The following is a 24,172-nucleotide window of genomic DNA, read 5'->3' as shown; positions in this document are numbered from 1 at the left end:
AAAAAAAATAAATAAATAAAAGCATAGCATTTTTCCTACTGTCAAACTAAACTGACAATGACCAGCTATTTTGGGATGCTCAGACACCAGTCCAGTTTGTTCGACTTTCTGTAAGACTGGCAGCAGGGTGACTAGTCTGTCAACACAGACTTAGTCTGTGTTGCCAATGTGAATATGTCTGTATGTGTATATGCAGGCACCCAAAGTAGTATAAACAAATCCACTTTCACATCCACTGTCCTTGTCAGTTTTAGACTGTATAACCAGCCAAGAGGCAGCAGTTGATTTAGTTGAAGAGTTGTCAACCAATAAATGAATCGCCATCTGTTTTTATAATTGGTTCATTGGTTTGAGTAAGTTTTTAAGAAATAAAAATTCTGTAATTTCAGCTTCTTAAATGTTAATATTTTCTGGTTTCTTCAGTCCTATATCTTTGAATTGTGGACAAAACAGGACATTTGAGGACATCATCATGGGCTTCGGGACACACTGATCAACATTTTTCACCATTTTCTGATATTTCATGGACCAAAAAACTGTGATTAGTTGAGAAAAAAATTGACAGATTAATTGACAATGAAAATTATCATCGGTTGCAGTCCTGTTCATTTGTATTTGTTTGAAAATGCCACCTACAGAAATGGCATCCACATCTCAAAACCACAGTAATGCACAGAGAGCTGGGATGGGAATATTGCCTGCTGTGAAGTTTCACCCAGCATGGCACTCAGGCCATGGATATCTCATCTTTTCCTCTGGGCAAGAAGTGGCTTTTTTCTCCTTCAGTTAGTCCTCATCACTGTCCTCATCCCCTCATTTGCTCTCTAACTGCCTCCTCCTCCCATCTGCCTTATACTGATGTAAGAGATGGCAACTGTGTGAAGTCCAGCCTCTGCAAGTTGCAGTCAAGCACCTTCATGCCCATCAGTGTTGGTGTCACATTCACCCAGAGGCAAGGACCCTGCTGGCAAAAAGAGCTGTGTTGGATCAATCCTCTGAGCTTCTCCATATCTTTCCCTGACAGGGATTTTCTTATCTCTCCCTGCTTGTCTGAATCGAGCACCTTTTACCCACTGCAACCGTCCTTTCCAACAAAGCCACCATGTGTTAATCTTTCTTCAGAGTGATGAGGATCGACAAGTGGGCCCACAGTGCATCGAACTCTCGACCCCACTTCGCACTAACTTTCGGAGCATCACAGCATGACAGGAAATTACTGAGAGGATACACACACCAGCCCACTCCCTTCTGATGCATCTTAAACACTTCTCTGTCCAACCATAACAAGACAGCTTGACCATGCACTCATTGCATTGGAATAGAACCTTTTTATATTACAGCTACACTGATCAGTATTTTTATATTAACCATTTGGTTAATGACTAAGTTTAATTTCCAATGGGGTTGTTTCTAGTGATGAATCCAGAGAATAAGAGACAAGAAAAGTCTTGTCTGTTTTTTATTAAACTGCTGGAAAAGTGAAGGGGGTAGCCCCAAAGTAAGCTGAGCAGGAAAGGCTAACATTAATAGTACCTATGTGCTTACAACGTTAGCTTTGTTGTGATCCTGTCCCTTTTAGAAGTTTTGTAATCCGGCCTTGAACTGCAGTATCTTTTTTGGATGCAAGATAAAATTACACACTTTACATTTTACATTTTTCTGTCTCAATAAGAGTTGTTGTTAGCCATCCACTGGCATTACCATGATGCCTTGGGTTGAACCTTTTCAGCAATTAGTTTGTTTCCTTGACTTGTCAAACCAATCAGACCTAAGTTCCTGATTTGATCCATAAGTGAATAAATAGATCAATGCACTGATCTAAATGAATTCTAAATGAACTTTGCAGTGATGACAATGATGAGTAGGCATCATGTGATACAGTAAAGGTTACATCTGTATCCTGAATAATGCCCCTTTCTGTACCAGTTTTATCAAATCTATTTTAACAAAAAAGAAAATTACATTTAACATAACAGTAAAATAATTCATTTCAAAAGAGGAAGCTGTTCAAAGCCTTGTGAGCAGCTCTGTGCACTTTACCCAGCCTAGATAACTGGACTACAATGAAGAACCTGATTGAATATCTGTACAGTATTAGACTATATAAAAACTGTTATAAACGGAACATTAATTACAAATAGTAGTTTGCCTAATCCAAAGAAGGGAATTAGGTGTGTGGGCGACGTTTGTGGTACTATGAAATAGTGGCAGAGTGAGATCTTTTCTTCATGTCAAAGAGCAGCAATCTCAGGGCTGACAACCATCCATCATGTCAACTTACGTATTTCTCCATATTTTATTACATTTACATTATTACATACATTTTCAGTCTGTGAGCAACACCTTGTTCGCCCTCAGAAAACCCTGGCTCTAGGTTATCTGTCCTCCCGTTGCAAGGAGGAGGTGCTCGAAGGCTTCCATCCTGATGATTAATGTGGTGAACAGACTCGGCAACCAGCTAACAGGTTAGCTTAACTGGCTCGCTAACAAGCAGCACCAAGTTCACTTATTTGTTTGTGCAGGTAACTAGCTGGCAGTAAGAAAAAAACAATTATCCCCATCTCTAGACATAAAGTTAAGTATTTTTACAGCATACTTTTACGATGTGTAACCCTACACCTTGCTCATTAGTCTAAAATGCTTAAATAAACATCCTATATTCTATTTGGCCAGCACCAAATGACAAAGGCAGTGGCTGTACACAGAGAAGCTTTTAGCAGATAAATAACCAGATGTTTTCCTCAAGTTAGTGGAGACCAAAACTGAAGCTATTCCATTATCCATCAGTAAATGCTTTAAACTTCATTACAGAAAACATGTGAAATAGTGGGGAAATTGCAGTCACAATGTTTCCATCATGAAAAATGGACCCCCAAAAGAGACATTGCTTGCTTGAAAGTTTTTTGGTCTGATAAAAATTGTTTGTCTGGCTATTTCTCCACAGCACTAGGAGAAATAATGTGTGTGTGTGTGTGTGTGTGTGTGTGTGTGTGTGTGTCTGTGTGCATTCCCAGCCATATGGCTGCACAGAACTCACTAAAAGCTACAAAGACTACTGGCCACCTAGGGAATCAAATCTGTAGTTTGACCCTTTGGCCGGTACAGTGGAAGGTCAAAACTTCAGCAGAATTCAAACCAGCTGGAGGCTGATGGGAGCTGATGGAGCTGCCCTCCAGCCTGCTGAGTGTCAGAAGTAAAAATATGACACTCTCACCATGTCCACTCATTTTTATAATGTGTGTGACACGGCAAGACTGCCACTTTCTCTTTTACCGAGATGACTTCCCTTCACTAACTGACCCTGGAAAACCTGGAATTGCCCTTTACAGTCTCCAACTGGTCAGGATAAGGAGGAGCACTGTGGCTCCTTTGCCTGGTTATTATGGGATTTTGTCTCCAGTAATTATCTGCCAGATAGCTGGGCCACTCCTTTCTGCTTCACCCAAACTAAAGAAAGCAGTTTTTGTGTCCTCTTCCTGAGTCAGCAATCTATTTGTAGTAAGTGTATTTGTATTTTTTATTTTTTTTAAATACATCACTGTCTCAGAAGCGGGTAACAGTTTTAATTATCTTAGTTAAATGGGAAAGTAAGAGAAAGTATGATTGAATATGATTTAATTTCTGGCCTCAAGCCTATAAAGATGAAATTTTGCAAGGAGGAGTATGATTTTGATTCGGTATTTCCCAGAAAATGTTGCTGGACTGCTGTAATAATGAGCTGCCGGTGAATACACCCAGTATTGTTGGTAACTGTAACATGATAAGGAAACTTTTTCTCTGAGGTGTGTGTGTGTGTGTGTGTGTGTGTGTGTGTGTGTGTGTGTGTGTGTGTGTGTGTGTGTGTGTGAGAGAGAGAGAGAGAGAGAGAGAGAGAGAGTGTGAGAGAGAGAGAGTGTGAGAGAGAGAGAGAGATCATGGACACTTTGTTTCATTTCAAAAATTTCCATCAGCATTTTTCTGTGCATTTTGAAGTATCACTTAGAAAAGATTGATAGAAATGCCAAAATTATGCATGCTTGATTTTTTTTGCTTTTAATGAAAAGATGTAATGCAAATCATTTCTGACCAAGTGAAAATTTAACTCTTAAGTAATCAGCTGTTTCAACACTCAAGAGAAGAAGAAGCTGTTTCTTCTGATCAGACTGATTTTTGTTTCTTCTTATTCTTCTTTGCAGTTTATTAGGGTTGGTACACAATTAGTTTGGTTTCTGGTCCATGGCTTCTGCCACCTCTGCTCTGTTACTTACAGGCACGTGTGACGTGACCTATAGACACGTGGATTAAAGTTCTCTGTCACTGTGACAGTGTGACTGTTTCCATCACTTGATTCTAGAGAGGACATGTAGTGTCATGAAGGAAACTGGGAGGTTGGGCAGTAGTTCCAGTTACTATAATTTGACTGAATATTATTTCACTTAAATATTTATAATACACACACAGCCAACTGGAGACACAATAGCACAATATATTAACTGATTTTGGTTCATAACGTGGCTTCACCCATTATGAATTTTTTTTTTTTCTGGACATTATGGAAACCTTACCTTATTTCACAGACTTAAAACAGCTTTGAAATTACATAAAGGCAAACAAGACAAATTAGTAATACAAAGGTTGAAGCATCTTCTTCCCTTCAAACCCTTGTGGTCTTGACTGTTAAAAGTGTAGGTTAATGCCTTTTTACAATTTGCTGGCTGCACAAGAGAACAGTAGCAGTGGTTATGTGGGTTTTACTGTTGAAATCTCAAAAAAAAAGTCAGTCAGAAGACTTTTTTTTGCTTTAATACATTTAGACAAATCTGGTCACTGCTTTGTGTGTCATAACCATCTAATGCTGCCAACATTACTACAGTGGCACGCTGTAATGTCTGTCACTCTCAATGTCTGCTTGTTTTGTCCAGAAGGAAAGCCAAGATTTATGAAACTCGACAGATTTCTCGTGGTTTGGGTTAAAATGATCACTCTTGCGAGCTCTTTTCTGGGTCTGGGGTTCCCTTCTAGACGCTGTGTCTGTTGCTAGTATTAGATGAAGGTACCTTTTTGGATGGTCATATTAACGTTCTTCAAATTATACATAGTGGTTAGATGTTTGTTGTGACAATTGCCAGAAATAGGCAAGTTAAAAGGTAATATTACATAAAAAGGTACCTATAAAAGTAGAAAATTGTACACAGCTTGCATCCAAGCATGTGCATACTATAGGGAGATCCCACCGTGGTGTCGGTTTACTTGCGGTACTTCCCTGGATTCATGAATACCACCAACTTGTGATGAAACAAGGCTTTGAATGACATTTCAAAAATTTGCTTCTAATTCACTTGACAATCAGATGGAAACACAGCTGGTGGGATTGAGAAATACTGTAGCTCTACTATATTCAACTAGAAGCAGTGAGTAATTTGAATATCTTTCACAGTATTACTTTAACAAAAAGTAAGAATACTTTAATAGGTTACTCTAACTTGCAGAGAGGTGTTTCAGTGTGGCAAGAAGTTCAGGGGCAATTTCAGCCAACATTAGAACTTCAGTGGTAAGGTTAATCTGCAAATCAGCTTTGAAAATATGTAAATAATTAGTCCATGCTGAATAATATTATATAAAGCGAACAGTTCAGCCCAAGAATAATTTCCATTTTTCAAGTTGTCTTATTTAATTTGGCTGAAAATATGTTTAGGCCTAAAGGCTAATCAGTATTCCTCAAGAAAGCAAAAGTAAACATCAAATTATATTTCTTGTCTAGTAAAACATCACCAGGTCATTGAGCCTCCCCCTCCCCAAAATTATGTGGCAACATTTTTCACTCTTCAGTTTAGTCTGTCACCTCTAAGCCTGCGTTGTCTGCCTTCTCATTACAGCTAAAACAGGCATGAAAACCTGACAGCATATTTTACTGTCTTATTTTATTGTTCGTGCACCTATAATTTGACATGCAAAAGGAAGATAGTTGAGATTTTAAAGTTGAACATCTTCACAATAGAAAGGTATTAGAAAGTCAAATGAACCCATGGTTGTAAATGAGTTTCAGGAGTTGGATATAAACTATATGAGGATCGGCACTGTTTTGCCCATCTGGAGACTGTCACTATGTAAATGTGACATTTGATGGTCACAGTGGATATTATTTGAAACTTATCGCACTGTTAAGTTCCTCTGTGGAACATCATGCACCCAGTGCTGACCCCTCCATTGATGTCAATCCAACATATGGACTCATTAAGAGGAAAAACTGTGGGATATATCTCAGTTTTTAATTACAAGTGCACAGCTGGTTGTTTTCATCAAATAGGTCACATACATAAAGAAAAAAAACATTACATTTCAACAATTACAGTATCCTCTACTGTAGATGCCTTTGGGTTCTGTACACACCTAACACACAGCAGTGCTTAAGGCAATATACCATATCATACATACTGTAGTTCATTTACAGTACTAAAATTACATGAAAAACACCCCTGGAATGTGACATGTTGGGATGGACCTCAGTAAGTTTAGAATGTTCTCTTGTGAGCTTTAAAATGTTCTGAACCTTTGCTTTGGTTCCTTAGAAAAAGATCTTGAAGAACACATGTTCTGGACAAACACAGGGAGCCACTGCAGAACGTTTACTGTCAACAGAACACTGTGGACTTTATTACAAGGTTTGTTTTTAGGACAGGTATAGACAACTATGGGGATTTTTCTTGGATTGAAATGGGTGAAGGACAGTGGATCTGGTGTTATCTAATAGACGTTATCTGATCTTTTTTTTTTCTTTGACCACTGCTGACACAATAGTTACACACATGTGGGCCGAAGCATGTCACAAGATGTGATACAGACAAGATACAGAGAGTAAACTATGAAATCTTCTCGCTCGACGTCAATAAATCCTTGAATTCTTTGCATGCTAAATAGGACAGCTTGCATGCATAATTTTCAGAGTGCCATCTGGCTTATTTATTGATCTTAAATAGAGTTAAATGAGAGGATAAAAGTAAAAAAGTTGAGAACCTCACCACTTTAATGAGTCATCATGAAACGTCTCATATTTCACCAGTATCCAGGATTATTTTGATCCTAATGAGCTCAAAGGTTTGGATGAGAAATCATCTTTCAAGGCTCCCGTGCTGAAGTGACAACATCATTTACCTCTGACAGACGGAAGAGACATTGCACATGGGACCTTTTGATGGAAAAATGGTAAAGAGTATACGTAAAGAACAGATTCCACATTTAATCAGTCCCATTTGTCCATCTCAGAGCCAGTATTTGCTTAAAACGTGAAAAATTTACATTTCTTGTGTCATCAGACATCACAGTCTCTTCCCTAGCTGCTGATCTTGGTCAGCATCTTGTTGATGGCCTGTTTGACATGTGTGGTGGAGCTGCGGCGTCTGGCTTTGCCCTGCACGGCCTTGCGGCGCCTCACCTCACGGCACAGCTCATGGAAGGCCTCAGTCACGGCCCCACCCTCACTGGCACATGCTGAACATTCATAGAAGGCGCACGCCATTTCAGCTGCCAGTCGCTCGCCTTCCTCTGTGCCGACCTGCCGGACATGGTCCAGATCGGACTTGTTACCTACAAGGACCAGCGGCACATTTTTTGGCTTCTTCACCTCCTCTAGGAGACTTCGGAGCGGTGCCACCTCCTCAAAGCTTCCCCGGTCTGTGATGTCATACACAATGACGAATCCATCACCCCAACGCATGTGACCCTCCTTCTGCTGGATGTCCTCCTGAGGTGAAGACAGAAAACTTGGTGGTGAACTGTAATTGTGACTCTGATTTTTAAGATTCTCAGAGTTTGACATTTTGGGAAATACTTGTGTATTATACATTTGTTTTTCATGTCCAGAATCATTGACTTGATTTGGAAAAGCACAATTTGTTGTTTATACAGGAGCATGTTTACACCAGGCGTTAATATTGTCTTGGGTGATCCAATCACAAGTGGATAGCTCTAAGTGCAGGTGTGAATGCACCCAAGACACACTGAGGATGCATTCAAACTCAGTGGTCTGGGTTGCATATGGCCACATGTGTGTCGTGGGCCATATTGAACGAGCACCTACACTTCTGTCCTCTGCATAAGTGGAAGTACATTGACATTTGCTAGTCAACAGGGCCAGGCACCAGGCGAGAGCTGGTGTGTACACCGCTAGCACAGTAGCTTTGGACCACCAGGAGGAGGAGGTTTACTACAGGTAATAAAGCTTTATTTTAGCTTTCAGCTTACACCGCTCTTTCTTTATCTTCATCTGTCTAGGTTGTTTTCTGCATGTAGCATGTCTGCATGTCTGTTTTTTGTTTTTTCTTTTTTTGTGGAGAAGCATTTGTGCCTCCTGACTCTTTGTCTCTGCCCTCTCCCAAACCTGCTTAAGCGAACGATTTTGTTCTGCATCCGTCTGCCGTCTGAGGAACATGAACATTTAGGCATGTGCTCCTAATTTGATCATGCTGAAGCAGAAACAATCTGCCCGCCTGGTTATAACAGGACTTAACTGGTCATGTGGCAGACTATAAATCAGAACCTGAGTAGAGGGAGATGCATACATCCTGATTTCGTAGTTACTGATAGAAGAAGATTAAAAAAAAAAAAAAACACGACATCCCTCGACAGAACCAATGACAAAGTTTGACATTTGTATACCTGACCAACTTTTGAACTTGGGATTTATGAGTTACCAAGAATACTCCTACACCTCCACAAATCATGATAGCCCTAACACAGTGCTTTGATACAGTCAGAGACAGGAGAGGCCTGACATCCAATGCAGCCGTGTCTGGAAACATTCAGACCTCATCCCTAATGCCAGCTGAAAATAGACTACAATGTAATGAGAGAGAGATGACTTGGCTGAAGTGTCGCAGGGGAAATCAGCCGCCAGCAGAACACCTACGCAGCACTGCAGCATATTTATCTTCAGCCAGAGGACTTACGCAAGCTCTCCCTCATGGCCAGGACCCTGCAATGCTCCTGTCAGACAGCGGGAAATTACCATCTGAAAGTGCCACTCCGTCTCATATCTACTCCTACTACAATACTTCAAACACACAAGTGTCTTTCCAAAATAAGTATCAGATATCTCCACGAAAAGGCAGCGAAGGCAAGATGATACCTGAGCATTCAAAGGGATTTATATTAAAACAGCTGGAGCCATCTTTTCTCTTTTTTTGAAAGAAAAATAAAGCACTCAACTGGATGTTTTTAAGTATGTATTGTTTAAGCTGTGTATGGCAGCTCTCTTTTATGTCCATGGTGTCTTTTGGAAAAGTTTTTAATTATTTATTCATCATCTCACCATTTCAGTAATATTCAAAGTAAGTTTCATTTTGTATTGTATTTTTCTTTTTACTTTGCTAACATAGCAAAAAAGCAGGTAGGCTACTTTGAGAAAAGAAAAAGAAGAAAAAAAGCCATTTATCAGGATAGAAGTTGAGTATTCTTCTTTTTTCTGCTATTAGGTGTACAATTTATCAGACACTACACATAAATACATGTTATTTCATTAAGTACATATGGTTTTGTAATTGGTGTATATCTTTTGGTTTTGTCTTATATCCACCCAGCCCTCTGTGGGATGGGCCAAATGGTCTGTCACAGAAATAAAACCTAAATAATGGAATATCTATCAACATTAATAATTAAAGTTAAACATTAAAAGATTACGCTATAGATTTAACATTGCAGTTCTGTCATATTAACAGAGATATTTTTTCTTGTTGTTCCACTCATTCTTCTTTGTGTGGTACCTACATAGACCTAACCACAATGCAGCTCAGTCACCGACAGTTCAGTCAGAGACTTGGGTGCTTCAGTGTTTGTAACAGCAGATTTTTCTTCATTTTCAAACTTTTCAAACGACACTGACTCAAGTGACACTTGTTGTCAGACACCTTCCCACCTGATTCACTTCATTGAAATACATAAGTTACTTACTTAAAACTCAATATACAAAGATTCATAAATTTACCTCACAAATTGCATTGTAAATAGTCTACATCTATAGTATGTGGAAATATGAGTGAATATGAAGATTTCTGCTGTGATTTTTACACAGAAAGGTCAGTTACTCATGGAAAACATTACTCAGCTTGTACATAATATCCTTGAGGCTCTGGAGGGAGATTTTTGTAAGAAACATGATGAGCATCATAATCATCATCATCTGGGGTTTCTTGAGTCACATTCAGTCAGAGTCAGAATTAAACTTGAGACTTCAAAAATTTAACGTCTGTATTACAAACTAGTTTGTTTGAAAGATGCAGACATTTGGGAGGTATCTAATGAAAGTACCTCTCTAATTGTTCTGTAGTTATTTTTTAATTTACAGCAATATATGTCTTGGGAAGCACAGTACGAGAGAATAGATTATGCTGGCAGATACATCACTTACAGAGTTCATAAACTAACAGTAAAACCTAGTACCGCTTATCAAGTACAGTACATTAGGGATGATTTGAAGAACGTGCAGAACTCAGGTCTTTGTATTTCTGTTTTAATTCCTGAAACAAATATAATGTTTGACAAAGGTTTGGATTAGGGACATATTAGGGATAATTTCTCTCACCTGTCCTGCAGTGTCCAGAATCTCCATGGTGACAATCTCATCGTCAATGTTGGCTTGATGGCGATATGTTGATTCTATAAAACACAAAAGACAAAAAAAGAAAAAAAGAAAAGAAAAAAGAGTTCATTCAGTTTGTATAAATTCCGTCTGATGTGAATCATAACTTGACATTGGTGACACCTAACTTGAGACAGGGAAGTAAAACTCATCACAATGCATTTATAGTAAATTACAAATGAAATCACTATGAGGGCAGGCAGACTTAAAGTGTGGGGACAAGTCATCACTATTGAAGTGATGAATATAATTACACCTACTATTATAATGAATCATTCAGAGGAACATGATTACTGTATGCAAAACTTTTGCATACCAAACTTTTGTTTGCATTCATTAATTCATGAAACTTCCATTAATGATGCATCTTATTGCTTCACTCTGGCATTTTTACTATTAAACTGACTGGCCTACAAGATTGATTGACCTGAAAAGAGGCATCAGAAATACATGGCAGATGTTGCCTGTGTTGAATGACCAAAACATTTGTATTAGACACACACTAGATCATTATGTCAAGAATGTAACCATTTATTACAAATGGTTATACAGTTGGATTTTGATCTGCTTTTTGAGGGATCTCTTAAATAATTCAAGCAGCTACAAGGATTCCTATGGAATAACAAATTCCCTTGATGCACTCTGATGCTAGAGCAGAGATGGCTGTAAACATACATGAACATTACATCTTAGTGAGTCGAGACTAAGAGTCCACAGCCATGCTAGTGGCTCTTTGAGGCTTTCATGAAAGTCAGTTAGATTCATAAATGTGATTGGATTATACTAATCAACTAGTAGCTGACCAGATGATGCATCAACATAGCTGATTTTATTTGTTTGAAAGGGGACAACGTACATCAATCCACATTCAATCAAATTATACACCTGGGTTAAGTAAAGGCTAGTTTTCATTGGCAGTGCCTTTGCCAGATGTTGTTCAGTTACCTAGAATAATAAGAATGATACAATATGTAGAATAGTTAGAATAGTCAGACATACTACATTGTGCTAAAAAGCATATTCAAAACAGCTGAACAGCATGAGTGTATTAGATCCAATAACAGATGATACAGATAAAGGTACTGTTACAGTAAAGTCATGATAAAAGTAGATTGAGAAAACATCAGGTTGGCATTGTTGGTTGTCAATAAGCCATTTCTCACAGTTACACTTAAATGAATATGTTATGGATGTTCTAATTGAGTGTGGTACTGAATTCCATTGATGTGATGCTCTGAAGGAAAAGTCCATTTGCTAAGTTGGATTGTGCAGTTGTCCCAAACTGCACCTTTAGTAGCTCTGTTTGTGGTAGATTTGAAGTTGATGAAGTCAGACGGAGGATAAAGAGGATCTAAACCATGCATAATCTTACAAACTAGACAGATATTTTGTATTTGATGAGGTTTCCCAAACTAAGCAGATTATACTTTTTTTGGATTATGGCAGTGATGAAACCTGAATGGCTTCTTGTCTGAAGTTTTAAGTGTTTGTTTATATATATATATATATATATATATATATATATATATATATATATATATATATATATATATATATATATATATATACATATAATCATTGTATAATCATTCCAGTGGCTGTAAGTCTGTAGTGTGTATCAGACCAACTTATCAGACAACAGGTGATGTGGGACAGAACCACGCAGTAGAAGTACTGCATCTTAGCTGCATCAGTTGATAGGGAATATCTTGTACTGAAATTTGCCAAACTGAACTTTACTTTATTACAGACACATTTAATGTTGGATATGAAGCCAGTGTTTAAATGTATTTGTACTTGGAGAAAACTTATTGTTTCTCTCTGAGATGAGAATATCCTGTTCTACATTTATATTGTGGCATTTGGGGAAAACATACAACTGGTTTTGACACATCTGTCAACTTGTTTGCAACCTCTTCTGCAGTGTTACCGTGAGTAAAAATTATCATCTGCGAACATTAAAATATCACAATTTCCACACACAGTCATTGATATACATGTGGAACAGGACTGGGCCTTGTATAGAGCCTTGTGGAACACCAGTTGATACATAAAGAGTACAGTTATTTATTTTGACAAGTTGGGAGCACAATGAGAGGTGGGATTTAGCAAGACTGACAAAATCTGTATAAAAACTGAACTTGAGGAATTTATTCAGGAGGATGATGTGATTAAGTCAGCTAATATCAGCTAATGAATGACTTAAGGGCTCTGCTTGAATAAGTACAATGCTGTTTGTGTTTAAATTCGCATTTATGTACTTTAAAGAAACAGTGAATGAATGATAAGTTAGCATAGGCTGTAGCGCTATATAAATGCAGTCCATTTACCACATCGCATTTTTCTAGACCACCCAGATGTCTTACATAAACTTTGCCTGTTGCACCACCTGCCTGTCCTTTGCTACCATCAAGTATTGCTGCCTAGTTTGAAACAGCCACGACCAAATGCATTTGGCTTTAAAAGTCCCTGCAGAGGCCTTCGTCTGACACAAACAGACAAAAGCCCATGTTTTTCTGGAGTAACCGGCTAAGCATTTTCATGCCCAAGGCAGAGATCCTCTAATAGAGGTCAAAACAAGGAGACACACTAGCTTCTGCCTGGTTGAGACAGACTGTTTAAAAAGGACATCACGTTTTCCTTTCTCCGTAGTTCCTCCAAAATCATTATCTTGCATTTTGGAGGCGGACTCTTTTGTATAGCAGGTTGTTGGAACAGGAACCATCTTGCTGGGTGATGTCTGACCTCTGCAATGACCTCAAATGAGCTGAGCTTCACCTCTTGCTGGTTTGAAAAGCTTCTTATTCCTGGCACAGGAACACAGGTGTGAACTGTGACCGTGACCTTTCATTCCACCTTGGACAGCACAGGAGTAATCTGCCTGAATTGCCCCCTTGTAAAAATCCCATCTGTGTAAACACCTTGCAGAGAGCACTGAAGCCCCTGAAACCTTTCTTGTTCAGAGAGAGAATCTGCTGGATTTTGCCGTTATTTCAACCAGAGGGCTTGAGCCAGCACTTTCTCAACGCTTTTTGGCTTTGTGACTCTAGCTTTACAATTGCTTTCAGCTTGTGACTCGAGCTGTCTGCTCTGCTTTTTCTTGATGCATGCTTCTTTCATGGAGGGAGAATATTAGAGAGCAGAGTGAGAAATCAGTATTTTAAAAATCACCATAACTTTTTTCCTTTAGAATTTCTACATTTTGTTCCTTCCATCACTTTTATCTTTTTCTGTTCAGCTTTCCTTTTGAAAGACGTGCTGATCGTAAGGGTTGGGGCACAGTGATCTGTTTCTACAAAGCATAGTCTTTACCTTTTGTGAGCAGTTACTGGCACAAACAGTAGAATTTTAAAGCCTGTGATTGGATGTTTCCTATGCACTGTTTCAAATGCACTTTGGAATTAACACTTAAACAGCTAAAACAACTTGCTGCTTGTAATCAATCTTGCTACTACAACTCATACCAAACTGTAATAAATATGTACATTGCACAGAAATATCATCAGGATTTTTACTACTAATACTACTTCCGCTTTGAAACTCTATTACAGTGCAGTGAAGTCAGTCACCCTAGGAAGTTGTGATGTTACGATTGCAACAATTCACACAAATTCAACCAATCCCTGTAAGTTTGGCACTACCTTGCAATTTTGTCCAAACTGCAACTTTCTGTGCTCACTCCTATTGGTCAATTTATTTTGAATTTATCATGGAAGGCAAAAATTCTAACATGCTAGCCTTTTTGTCATCCATTATACAGGGGACAAAAAGATAGATTTTCACACCTAATGTCCATTGTCGTTCCACCCTATGTCTGCCAGATCAAGCTATAATTGTACTGATATTCTGTAGTCTGAACTAGGGCTGTATTTGACACAGAATTTTGTCAATTGAATCAGATTTGGCCATTATATAGTAGGATTCATTTGTTCTTTAAACTCAACCTACATGCATAGGTTTTACCTGCAAGACTGGCATTGTCATGCCTTTCTTCCTCATCTGTGATGTGAAAACATCAGATTTTCATACAGTCAGAGAAAGTTTAAGTGTGCTTCTTCCTACTTTACAGTCGAGGTATAAAATCCCAGTCCACCACAGAGCGTCTCTCCTGCCAGGCTGTTGACAGCGCTGTCTGCAGCGCGTCACCTGCCTTGCACATGCTGCTGTGTGCTGGGTTGGCTGACAGCGCATCAACTGCCCTCTGTTTCCATCACATTTTTCCACTTCCATCATAGTTTTCTGGTTTGTGGGGGTTTAGAGACTCGGTTTGTGAAGTTTACAGCCTGTCATGCTGTTGCATTGCTCTGTGTAAAACAATGTAGCTAAAACACAAGAGATGCAGCTTGGTTATGTGATGAGAGAAGATGAACATAAGTGGTTGATTAAGACCAGTGCATACTGTCACGTAACTATAGAAACTAAATAGGCAGTGTATGATAGGGATGCACAATCTATATCGGAACCAGTAAATTATCAGCTGATGTCCAACTATATCTGTACTGCCGTGTACTATAGTCAATAAATATCAGCTATAATGATATCTGATTTGTCTAATTGAAAGCATTTAATTTGAATTCAAGGAAAAATGCTCTGAAGTTACTTAAATCTGTCAAAAAGATGTTCAGATTGTCATTTAAAAGAGTTTGTTGTTGCTCTGGTCTCTACACATCCATCCGGCTGTGTCCCAGGTGCGCTCACCTCTCCGGGGGATAAACTGCATCCTGTGACGTAAATGAAATGTCACAGGGAGCCTGAGGCAGAATTTATAGCTGTTTGGCTGCAGGCATGAGGAGCATCTGTGAGGAGGAGAACCAGAGTCTCACACAGCAACCCATGGGACAGCCTATTTCAGGAGTCATCACTCTGTCAGCTGCAGACAGCGCCCGATCTGTCCACATCCACCTCTCTTGTATTTGTTGCTAAACGGACTGACAGGGGGCAGGGCAGGGATGATTTAACCTGCCCCACCATCCCATCTAAAGGTCTCGGGGAGAAACAAAAGCAGTAATTTTCCTGGCAGCAAGCAATTCATCCCTCATAATTCAAAACCTCTCACTTCCCGAAGGCGGTTCTGGCAGAAGGTAGAAAGAGAAAGTGTCACGCCTAACAGAATTCAGTTTGTTGATGTTGCTTGTCAATGCATGCTGCCCTAAACTGCTCCATCAACTAGAAGAAATACACATGCTTCACAGTACTTTATTTCCAAAATATTAATACCAGAATCTCCTTCTACACTGTGTGACACAGTTGCTGCTGTAATGCCAGTAGAAGCTCAGACTTCAGTTCGGTGTGCCAAAGGAAATTAGATTCTGTAAGTTGATGTTGTGCAGGGACTGAAATGACTCTTGTAATATCAGCTATCAGCTTTCTGCATTTTGAACCATTACTTTTTCATAGTACTGTGGGGAGTGGGATCCAACTGGTCATCAACACTTGCAGTACCTACTAGTACCAAACCAAAACATACCTATATGAAGTGTAACCGTGACATCCATCTACATGTCTTTTGTAGTTTGACAATATACCTAATAGGCAAGTGTTTATACGAGGGTGGAAAGGAGTGCAGCAAACAAGCTTACTACATTATCATTATCATCATAGGCTGACACTTTGTGGTTGGTTGGTCGGGTGGTTGGTTGTCATGTTCTTGTTCAACCATATTCTCACCAATCAGACAGTCACTAGTGTTACTTTAATTAAGGAGAGAAGCTTCTGAATAAGTTATTGTCAGGGGAGGGACATATGCAGACCAGATGTATTTTACTTTTGAGCGACAGACATGCTGAGTTGGCTTGAAAGACATCATTTGCGCCGTGTTTTTTTAGCCTATATCTCCACTGTACATCCTTAGCTTGGAGCCACGTTCACGTGCGCATGCACACCATCTGAACTAGATGTCAGTGGTGTGACAGTTTGCAAACGGCATGTTGGGGCTTTAGGATACTTGGATTACACCAGATGAGCATTATGGAGGCATTTTATGTGTATTTTATATGTAGTTTTTTCCATTTGAAAACTGGTTCCCATTCACTTGGGAATTGTTTGGGAAATTCTGCAGTGCTGTTTTCCAGTGAAACTCCAGCAGTGTTTTGTGGACTAACAAAATAAACCTGTCCATCAATCAGCACGAGGGTGATAATGACTGAATTTTCATTCTGGAGTGAACTTTCCCTTTAAAGTGATCAAAATTGTCATGGATATCATTATTATCGGTATTGCTGAAAATGTTAAATGTTGGCTACGTTTTTGTGAGGATTTTTGTTGTTGTTGTTGTTGTTTCCATCAAACTTTTCTCATGTGAAATTTCAAAAAGCACAAAGATACATTGTTGGGAACAGGCTCAGCAGTCCAGGACGAACATGACATTTACTTTAGCCATCTGATGCAGTTTGGATGTCTTTAGCGTTGTACAGACACATCTGCACGGACAGACTCGGGATGTGGCGGAGCAGTCGTGTGCGGAGTACTGTTGGATACATACTAACCAGCTAAATCTGGCAAGGTCTGGGAACACCAGTGGTTCCTCATGGTAGAAAAGAACATCTGAGGTTGTTTATGACCCTGGTCAAAATAAATAGGTAGATAATAGATGGAGATGAATGGTAATCTGCAGGCACTAGAGGCCATATTGAGATAGATGAAGTGCCGCCCACGTTCTGGCACCAATCCTACGTTTCTAAGACCAGCACTCTGCACGCACACCCCCCACCTGCGTGATGTGCCTATAATAGGGTTATAATAACGTGTCAACCACTTCATGGGTAATTTCAGCTGAGCAGTATGATTGGTCACACACACCCTCCAATGGTGCTGTTATTCCCATTACACACCTCAAGCTGTGCTTTCTTGGTTCTGACGCTGGTGGTAACCAAGGAGGCAGTCATCGCTCTTTTCTGCTTTCTGCTTCTTTTGTCTGCTAAATCTTGTACGCTAGTCGAAGTTTATAAAGAAAACATGTTGTATGTAGCTGGTACACAAAGTAATAATACACTACATTACAAACAAGCTGCCTAGTGTATGAGTGTTCTGCTATATTTTGAGGAAGGAAAATGAAGATCTCTATTTCCAATGACGTGTAAATGGCAGGTATCTGGGTTCTGTCATTCCATCTGTGCCGAACAAAAACAAGTCATTCATTGCCTGGACTGTAAGTGTTCCTGTGTTGTCGCACTAGCAGCTAAAAGTTTCTCAATAATCTCCCAGCCATATATTGTGATGTGAAGACGAGGACATAATAGCTCTGAGACTGCTATCAGTAGTCATTACATGAAGACATGATTGATTTTAAAAAAAGGAGAGAATATGCTCCATGTGTGGTCTGTATATTGCTGGTAATTACACTCTGCTGAGCTGCTGCACCTCATATCACCAAAAACAGACACGGAGAGAGCACCACGTGAGCACTCCAGAGGCTTTGACCTGCTGCGTACTGCCAGGAAATGAAAAGTACCTTACAGAGGAGATGGGAAGTCTTTGTGCTCCCATAATTACAGTGCAGGGAATTGGCTTAATCTGCATCAGTGTATAAAAAGGCCAGTTCTACTTTGTATTAAGCACTGATGAGGGCAGAAAAAAACCTCTTCTGCATTAAACTTGATTGCATCACTTTGAGTTGTGCTTTAGAAATAACTTAACCTCATTTAATACACTGCATGATTGACTTAATTTCTCATATTTTCAAAATTTTCATTCTGATCGTTTTGAAACCTTTTGATTTAGCAAAAAATTGAAAATAGGTACTTGTATGTAAATCCATTAGGAAATCATTGGACATTTTGGGAAATTAATCAGCATGGTATCCATCTTCTCATGTAAGTATTAAGCTACAGCTAGCAGGTGGTTAGCTGAACTTGGAATAAATGCTAGAAACAAGGGAAAAACAGCCGCAGCAGTAGTGATGATAGTACTGGTTGTCATGGTAATATATCTGGTTGTCTTACCGAGCGTTGGGTCGTACTCCCAGATGAAGCGTCTGGTCAGAAATCTCACCACCAAAGCTGAAGAAGACAACAGATAAAAACATGTTCAGAATATAAAAACAACACAAGAAAAACAGGTTCGTCTTCATGGTTTTCAGAATATATTTAATAGAAATTGTGTTGAATTAAAGGATTTTGTCATGTATTCTGCATGTTGTTTATGCCTTGAGTGTGCCTTTTCCCTTCATGAAAAGTAAACCTGAAACAGCATGGCCATCAGTTAATAATGGCCCTCATTATATCAGCCTGTGGTCCTAATATGCACATACACGGGCAACATGTGTACTTCAAAACCTAATCAGCTGTGGATAAGCATCAAGAGGCCACAAGATCCAAACTTCTCATCTAAATGCTAATAGAAGAGTTCAAACAGCCTTCAGGATGAAACATCTGCTCTCAAAGTTCATCATTTGCTGCTTCCCTTATGTGGGATAGTTAGCGTGCACTTTGCACCATCAGCCTTCATCACAAATAAAAAAAAACATCCCCAGCAGGCCAGTGACTCACTCTCTTAATGGTTTACCATAAACAAGTAATTAGCCGCACGGAAATGTTGATCTCGCCCATTCAGACAGAATTAGGAGGCCATTACCTGTGTGTCATACAGAGCTACAAACCAAACCGTCTGTGTGCTGGTTTTCAGTAAATGTCAGTTTGAAATGTGGACGATAAGACTGATGCAGGAGGTTTTGAGCAGGATCTGGAAACTGAAAAAGTAATTTTCCCAACAAAATGAAAAAAACAGCTTATATTTAGCCTGTTTTATCCAGAGGCCAAGATCTGATCATGTTTGGGATTCGTCCCTCTCAACGGGGCTGCACAAACCCTTCTCTGTCGCTCAGTAGAATATTATCATTTCCTGGTACTTCACAACTGAGCACAAACGTGATATGCAATTAAGACACGAAGCGTCATGCTCCCCTTTACCCCCCAGGAAGTCACTGCAGGAGGTGCATGTTTCAGTTCTGTAGCTGTTTATCTGAACACTGCAGCTTTTCTCCCTTTAGTCGGGTTTATGGGTAGGTATGATTCCACTGACACTATCAGTCCTCTGCTCCCAACAGGATCAGGACATGACCTAATATAAACAGCTACCTTTAAGGGCATACACGAACATGCCATTACTGCTGTTCAGTGAAAACCACTTATCTCCAAATTTGGTGATTTTGAATTCTTTCTTAATAAAACTAAAAGTTGGAGTACTCTATTTCCTTAAATCAAACAAACCACTTAGAAATCATCTGAAAAATGCATTGCCACAAGGCTGAAAACATGGCTGTTTTTCTTAGCTCATGAAAGGTGACATTTTGGAGATGAATAGATTTCACTGGGAATATGAAGTAGCTGTAGAATCCGGAGGTGATGATCTTACAGAAGCTTAGCATAACACCACTTATTAACTGGAAGCAATGCAAACGAGCAAGTGAGCAAATGAGGAGCTAATTGTTTCAATTTGTCCCAATGAGGATGTCCTAACCTGCTCCATGTGTCAGTGAACAGGCTAAATAACGTGTCACTTGAAAAAATGTCCACAGTGGCTCTGTTTTAGAGAAGATTCACACACTTACTTCACCTCCATACTATTTTATCTGGTCAAAATCAGTGCTGACCTCCTTGAAGTGTCTGTTTTCTCTTATCAAAGCAGTCAGCAAGGAGAATGAGACAATAATTAATAAGGTTGAGAACACCACAGCAGCCTTTTTATATGAATATCCTCAAAACGAATTAGGTTTGGAAGGAAAATTGGAGCTGTTGGGAGTAGGTAAACTATCCAGCAGTCACACAGAAATAACACTGACTTAAGAAAATTCTGTTCACTATGAATTAATAACTTGGACACTTCACTTACTTATCTGCAGATGGAGAAATCACAAGCTGCACTGCTGCGACACCACTCGTATTGTATATTGACAATCCATCACTTCCAGTTATGAAACAGTGCCTATTGTTGTAACATTTCTGTTCATATACAGAATGTGCATTTGTTTAGAATTGGACACGGCCAGACTAGCCAATTTCTCACCATTTCCAGCACTAATGCTAAGCTAGGCTAACTGCTTTCTGATGTTTAGCTTTATAGATGAAGCACAGTGGTCTTCATCTCATCTGGTAAAAGCAAACTGTTTTTTCCCAAATTGTGTAACACTCTCTGCCATGCTATTCCACCATCCAAAAACACTTTGGCAGATGCAGGGCCAGTGTGCTTCTTCCAAAGTGCTTGTCGCAACTGGTCATACCAGACCAAGTGAGGTTGTAACAGGAAAACCCTAAGTGTATTAATTTGGGCATGTTACATTTCTCATGAATTCAACTTTTAATCTGCAAGTGGAAGAATTTGCAAATGTGTCTTTCCAAAGTTACATAGTCTCACTTTAACTTCTCAAAAGGCAAAAAGGACATTGTACCATTTGTCGACCCAACAGCCATTTAAAAGACTACAATTACGCATTTTCCCACACTTAGACATTTGCAGACCTGAACCTTTTTTTTAAAAAAACTTTTTTGTTAATTGTTTGCTAACACACATCAACAAGCTAGTGTTCACTCTCAATCCGTTTCTCTGCAGGAGCTGTCATGTGCCTGAGTGACTTCCAATGGGCCAGAGTGCTCCACTTGAGTCCAGGCGTGTATCTGTGTCCTTATGTCAACTCACTGAGCTGCTGCTTGTGGCAAAGAGACTATGGGAAAACAGCTTTGCCTTTGAACTGGGGAAAAAAACATTCATCTTAGCCATGCCTGTTTTCCGCTCATAATTAGCCACGACAAGGAAAGGGAAGAAAACCCATTATGTCGGCCAGAGTGTCGCTGCCACGTTTCATTACGCCTCTTAAGAACTCCAGTCCAGCTTTTGAGCTCAGGGCAGTGTTTGATGATGACTGAGAGTCTGCAGCTCAAATGTTTCAATTTGTTATTCGTGCATACAGAGGAGCTATGGAAAGCTTCACCCTTGTCTCCTTTTATTAGCCAAAACATTTCTTCTCCTTCACAACATTACATCAGTTTCTCTGTTCATTAGTGTAAATTGGTGAATGGACTCAACAGAACATTAACAGAGAGACAGGCAGCTCTTTCATGTCACACATACAGATCCATAGCTTTTTGCCTCTTTGAAATGGCCTCTTGTAACCCTGTTTGTTCCTCAGTAAACCACATATCTCTTTCATTCCACTTAATGCGTTTTCAACCAAAGGAAGAGTGTGTCATGCAACTTTCAATTACTCCCTGAATGCTCTGAAAGCAGAACAGCAGCAGATAATTTGTCATGCTGTTAAGAAAGCAGACTGACATGCACATTTCTTCTCCAGGCACATTTACTTGTCCTCTACTGCGCTGAATTTCCCACTGAGGTTATTTCATGGTGCTTCTGCTATAGTGGCCTGGATTCCAGGTAGACAGAACAACCAATGGGGTGTGAAGTCCTTTTCTTATTAGAGGTAACTGTATCTCCTGCTTTTCAGTGCTACCTGAGGAAATGTACACATGAAAGAGAGAGGTCTTTGTTAACGTGCGTCAGTATGGACATTGTGGCCCAGATTTCCTAAAGTTTTGCAGAAGGAATTAATGTGCACCATATCACCAAGCTGATCTGATCACAATGGCAGGCGACTGTGTGCAGTGAGAGGAAAGCTACATACATACATCTCACTGCTATGGAGAACTCAAAGCGCCAGTTTAGTTGTTCTTTTTTTCTTAGCTTTGATTGAAGGATTACATTGATTAAAACAAAATGCTACACCTCCCTTTTACTGTAGCACATTTTAATTATTTTGAGGCTGTGTTAAGGCATAGCATAAAAGATTTGGTCATTTAAAACAGTTTCTAATTCATTAACACGTTTGGCTGCGCTGAGTCAAACCGTGCTGCGCATCCAAGTGGATTGCAGTGTTGTCTCGCTGATTTCAGCCAACCTGTGATGACCCATCGTCTCTCCCTGAAAACAAGCGTGTTGCAAGATTCATCTCACGTTTGCTTTTTTAGTGCTGCAATGATTAATCAATTATCAAATTAATGGTCAACTGTTTTGACAGTCATTTTGAGTTATCTTTCAATAAGAAATGTCCAAATTCTCTGATTTCAGCCTCTCAAATGTGAATATTTTCTGGTTTCTTTACTCTTCTCAGGACAGTAAACTGAATATCTTTGAGGACATCAGCTTGGGCTTTGGAAAACAGTGATCAGCATTTTTCACCGTGTACTGACATTTTATGGACCAAACCACTAAATGATTAATAATCGATTCATTGAGAAAATAATCAACAGATTAGTCAATGATGAAAATAATCTTTGGTTGCAGCCCTACTTTTTTTGTTTCCTTTTTTTCATGTTTCCATTTCTTTATTCTGGATGTCACAAAGGCATTCTGCATAGCACACTGTAGCAAAATCATAATTGCAATCTTTAAAGTAAAATACTCATCTCATGTTCATCAGCTTGTGTCTCTGGAGACCCGAGAGAAAGAGGTTTCTAAGTGTTTGTGTGTTCTGCTCTCAGTACTTTTGTAGCTTCTAACTGAATCTCTGTGGTTTGAAATTTAATTTATTTTCTGTGCCATTGTTTGTACTTTCAGATAGCTGCTTTATTTTACTGTTGCACTTTTGCTTTCAGCTGATGGGAGTCATGTTACCTTGAATACATCACAGATTCTAGCCACCATAAGCCACTTATCATTTTGATGTGCTCAGTAGAATCTTGAAAAATCCCTGATTTGGATGCAGCTTGACGTTCCTGCATGTTTGTTGACAGAGTTTACTGTTTACTGTGTGTGTCCATATAGTATCAGCAAGGGAGCTGAGGAGAGACATGCTGATAAGCTGTGCTGACAGGTCTCCTGTAGCAATGACACCATGCACAGAGTAGATTTCATCACCTGACAACTGACAGAGACTGACAACTGACACACACACACACACACAAATACACACACACACAGAGCTGCAAGCTGCATTTCCAAAGCTTATTTCCCAATAAATACAGCAGCTGAGTTAAAAAAAAAAAAACAGATCTAATTTTGTCAAATTCTCCAGCTCAGACTTCACTGGGCCACTCTAAGTGGATGGATGGAGGAGTGCCGAGTTTTCAGATTTACGTCAAACACATCATCCACAGGAGGTGTCTGCCAAAAGCCGCTTTTGTCCAAAGTGACCTAATCACATTAGCAACACAATGTTGGACTAATTGCAAACAAAGCAAGAGCAATTAGCGGCACCCATGGCCCTGTTCTGAGCCGGCGCTGTGTTACTCATTGAACAGTCTCTATTGATTCCCCACGGCCATCAGACGGACACCCACGGCTCTTTGGTTCCTTTCGGCCACAAAAACACCTCTTTACTGGCTGACAAGTAGAGCTCACCCAGTGCTGTGCAGCTGCAGTCAAGTTCTGTACCTATTGTATTCGTGTCATGTCAGTTCATGTCACACAGTCCAGCTGTGCAGATAAGAGTGGAGGGGAAATGGTTAGACTGGGTGTGACTGGAAAGCAAGAAAAGCTAAAAAAAAAAAAAATGAAAGAACGTAAAAAGAAACTTGTGCATTACGTGAAAGGCCCAGGTTTTGGTTTGTTCATTCTGCACTCTTGTAGAAA

The 24,172-nt window shown here is 39.5% G+C and overlaps 1 protein-coding gene across 1 annotated transcript in view; it reads right to left on the bottom strand.

Annotated features, from left to right (window-relative positions):
- Positions 1-6,227: 6,227 nt before the first annotated feature.
- rerg (RAS-like, estrogen-regulated, growth inhibitor) overlaps positions 6,228-24,172 on the bottom strand; it is a 51,688-nt gene continuing 33,743 nt past the window's right edge. The window contains exons 3-5 of the mRNA XM_084711436.1: positions 18,553-18,609; positions 10,556-10,629; positions 6,228-7,720 (exon numbers count right to left, since the gene is read on the bottom strand). Of these exons, the coding sequence (XP_084567562.1) occupies positions 7,310-7,720; positions 10,556-10,629; positions 18,553-18,609 (542 nt within the window). The 3' untranslated portion in view covers positions 6,228-7,309. The remainder of the gene's footprint in view (positions 7,721-10,555; positions 10,630-18,552; positions 18,610-24,172) is intronic.

This window comes from Lutjanus erythropterus, chromosome 22 (genome assembly GCF_056507025.1).
Source record: "Lutjanus erythropterus isolate fLutEry1 chromosome 22, fLutEry1.hap2, whole genome shotgun sequence".
Taxonomy (NCBI): domain Eukaryota; kingdom Metazoa; phylum Chordata; class Actinopteri; order Lutjaniformes; family Lutjanidae; genus Lutjanus; species Lutjanus erythropterus.
Note: the sequence above shows the minus strand (reverse complement) of the source record. Positions and strands in the feature narration are given on the sequence as shown.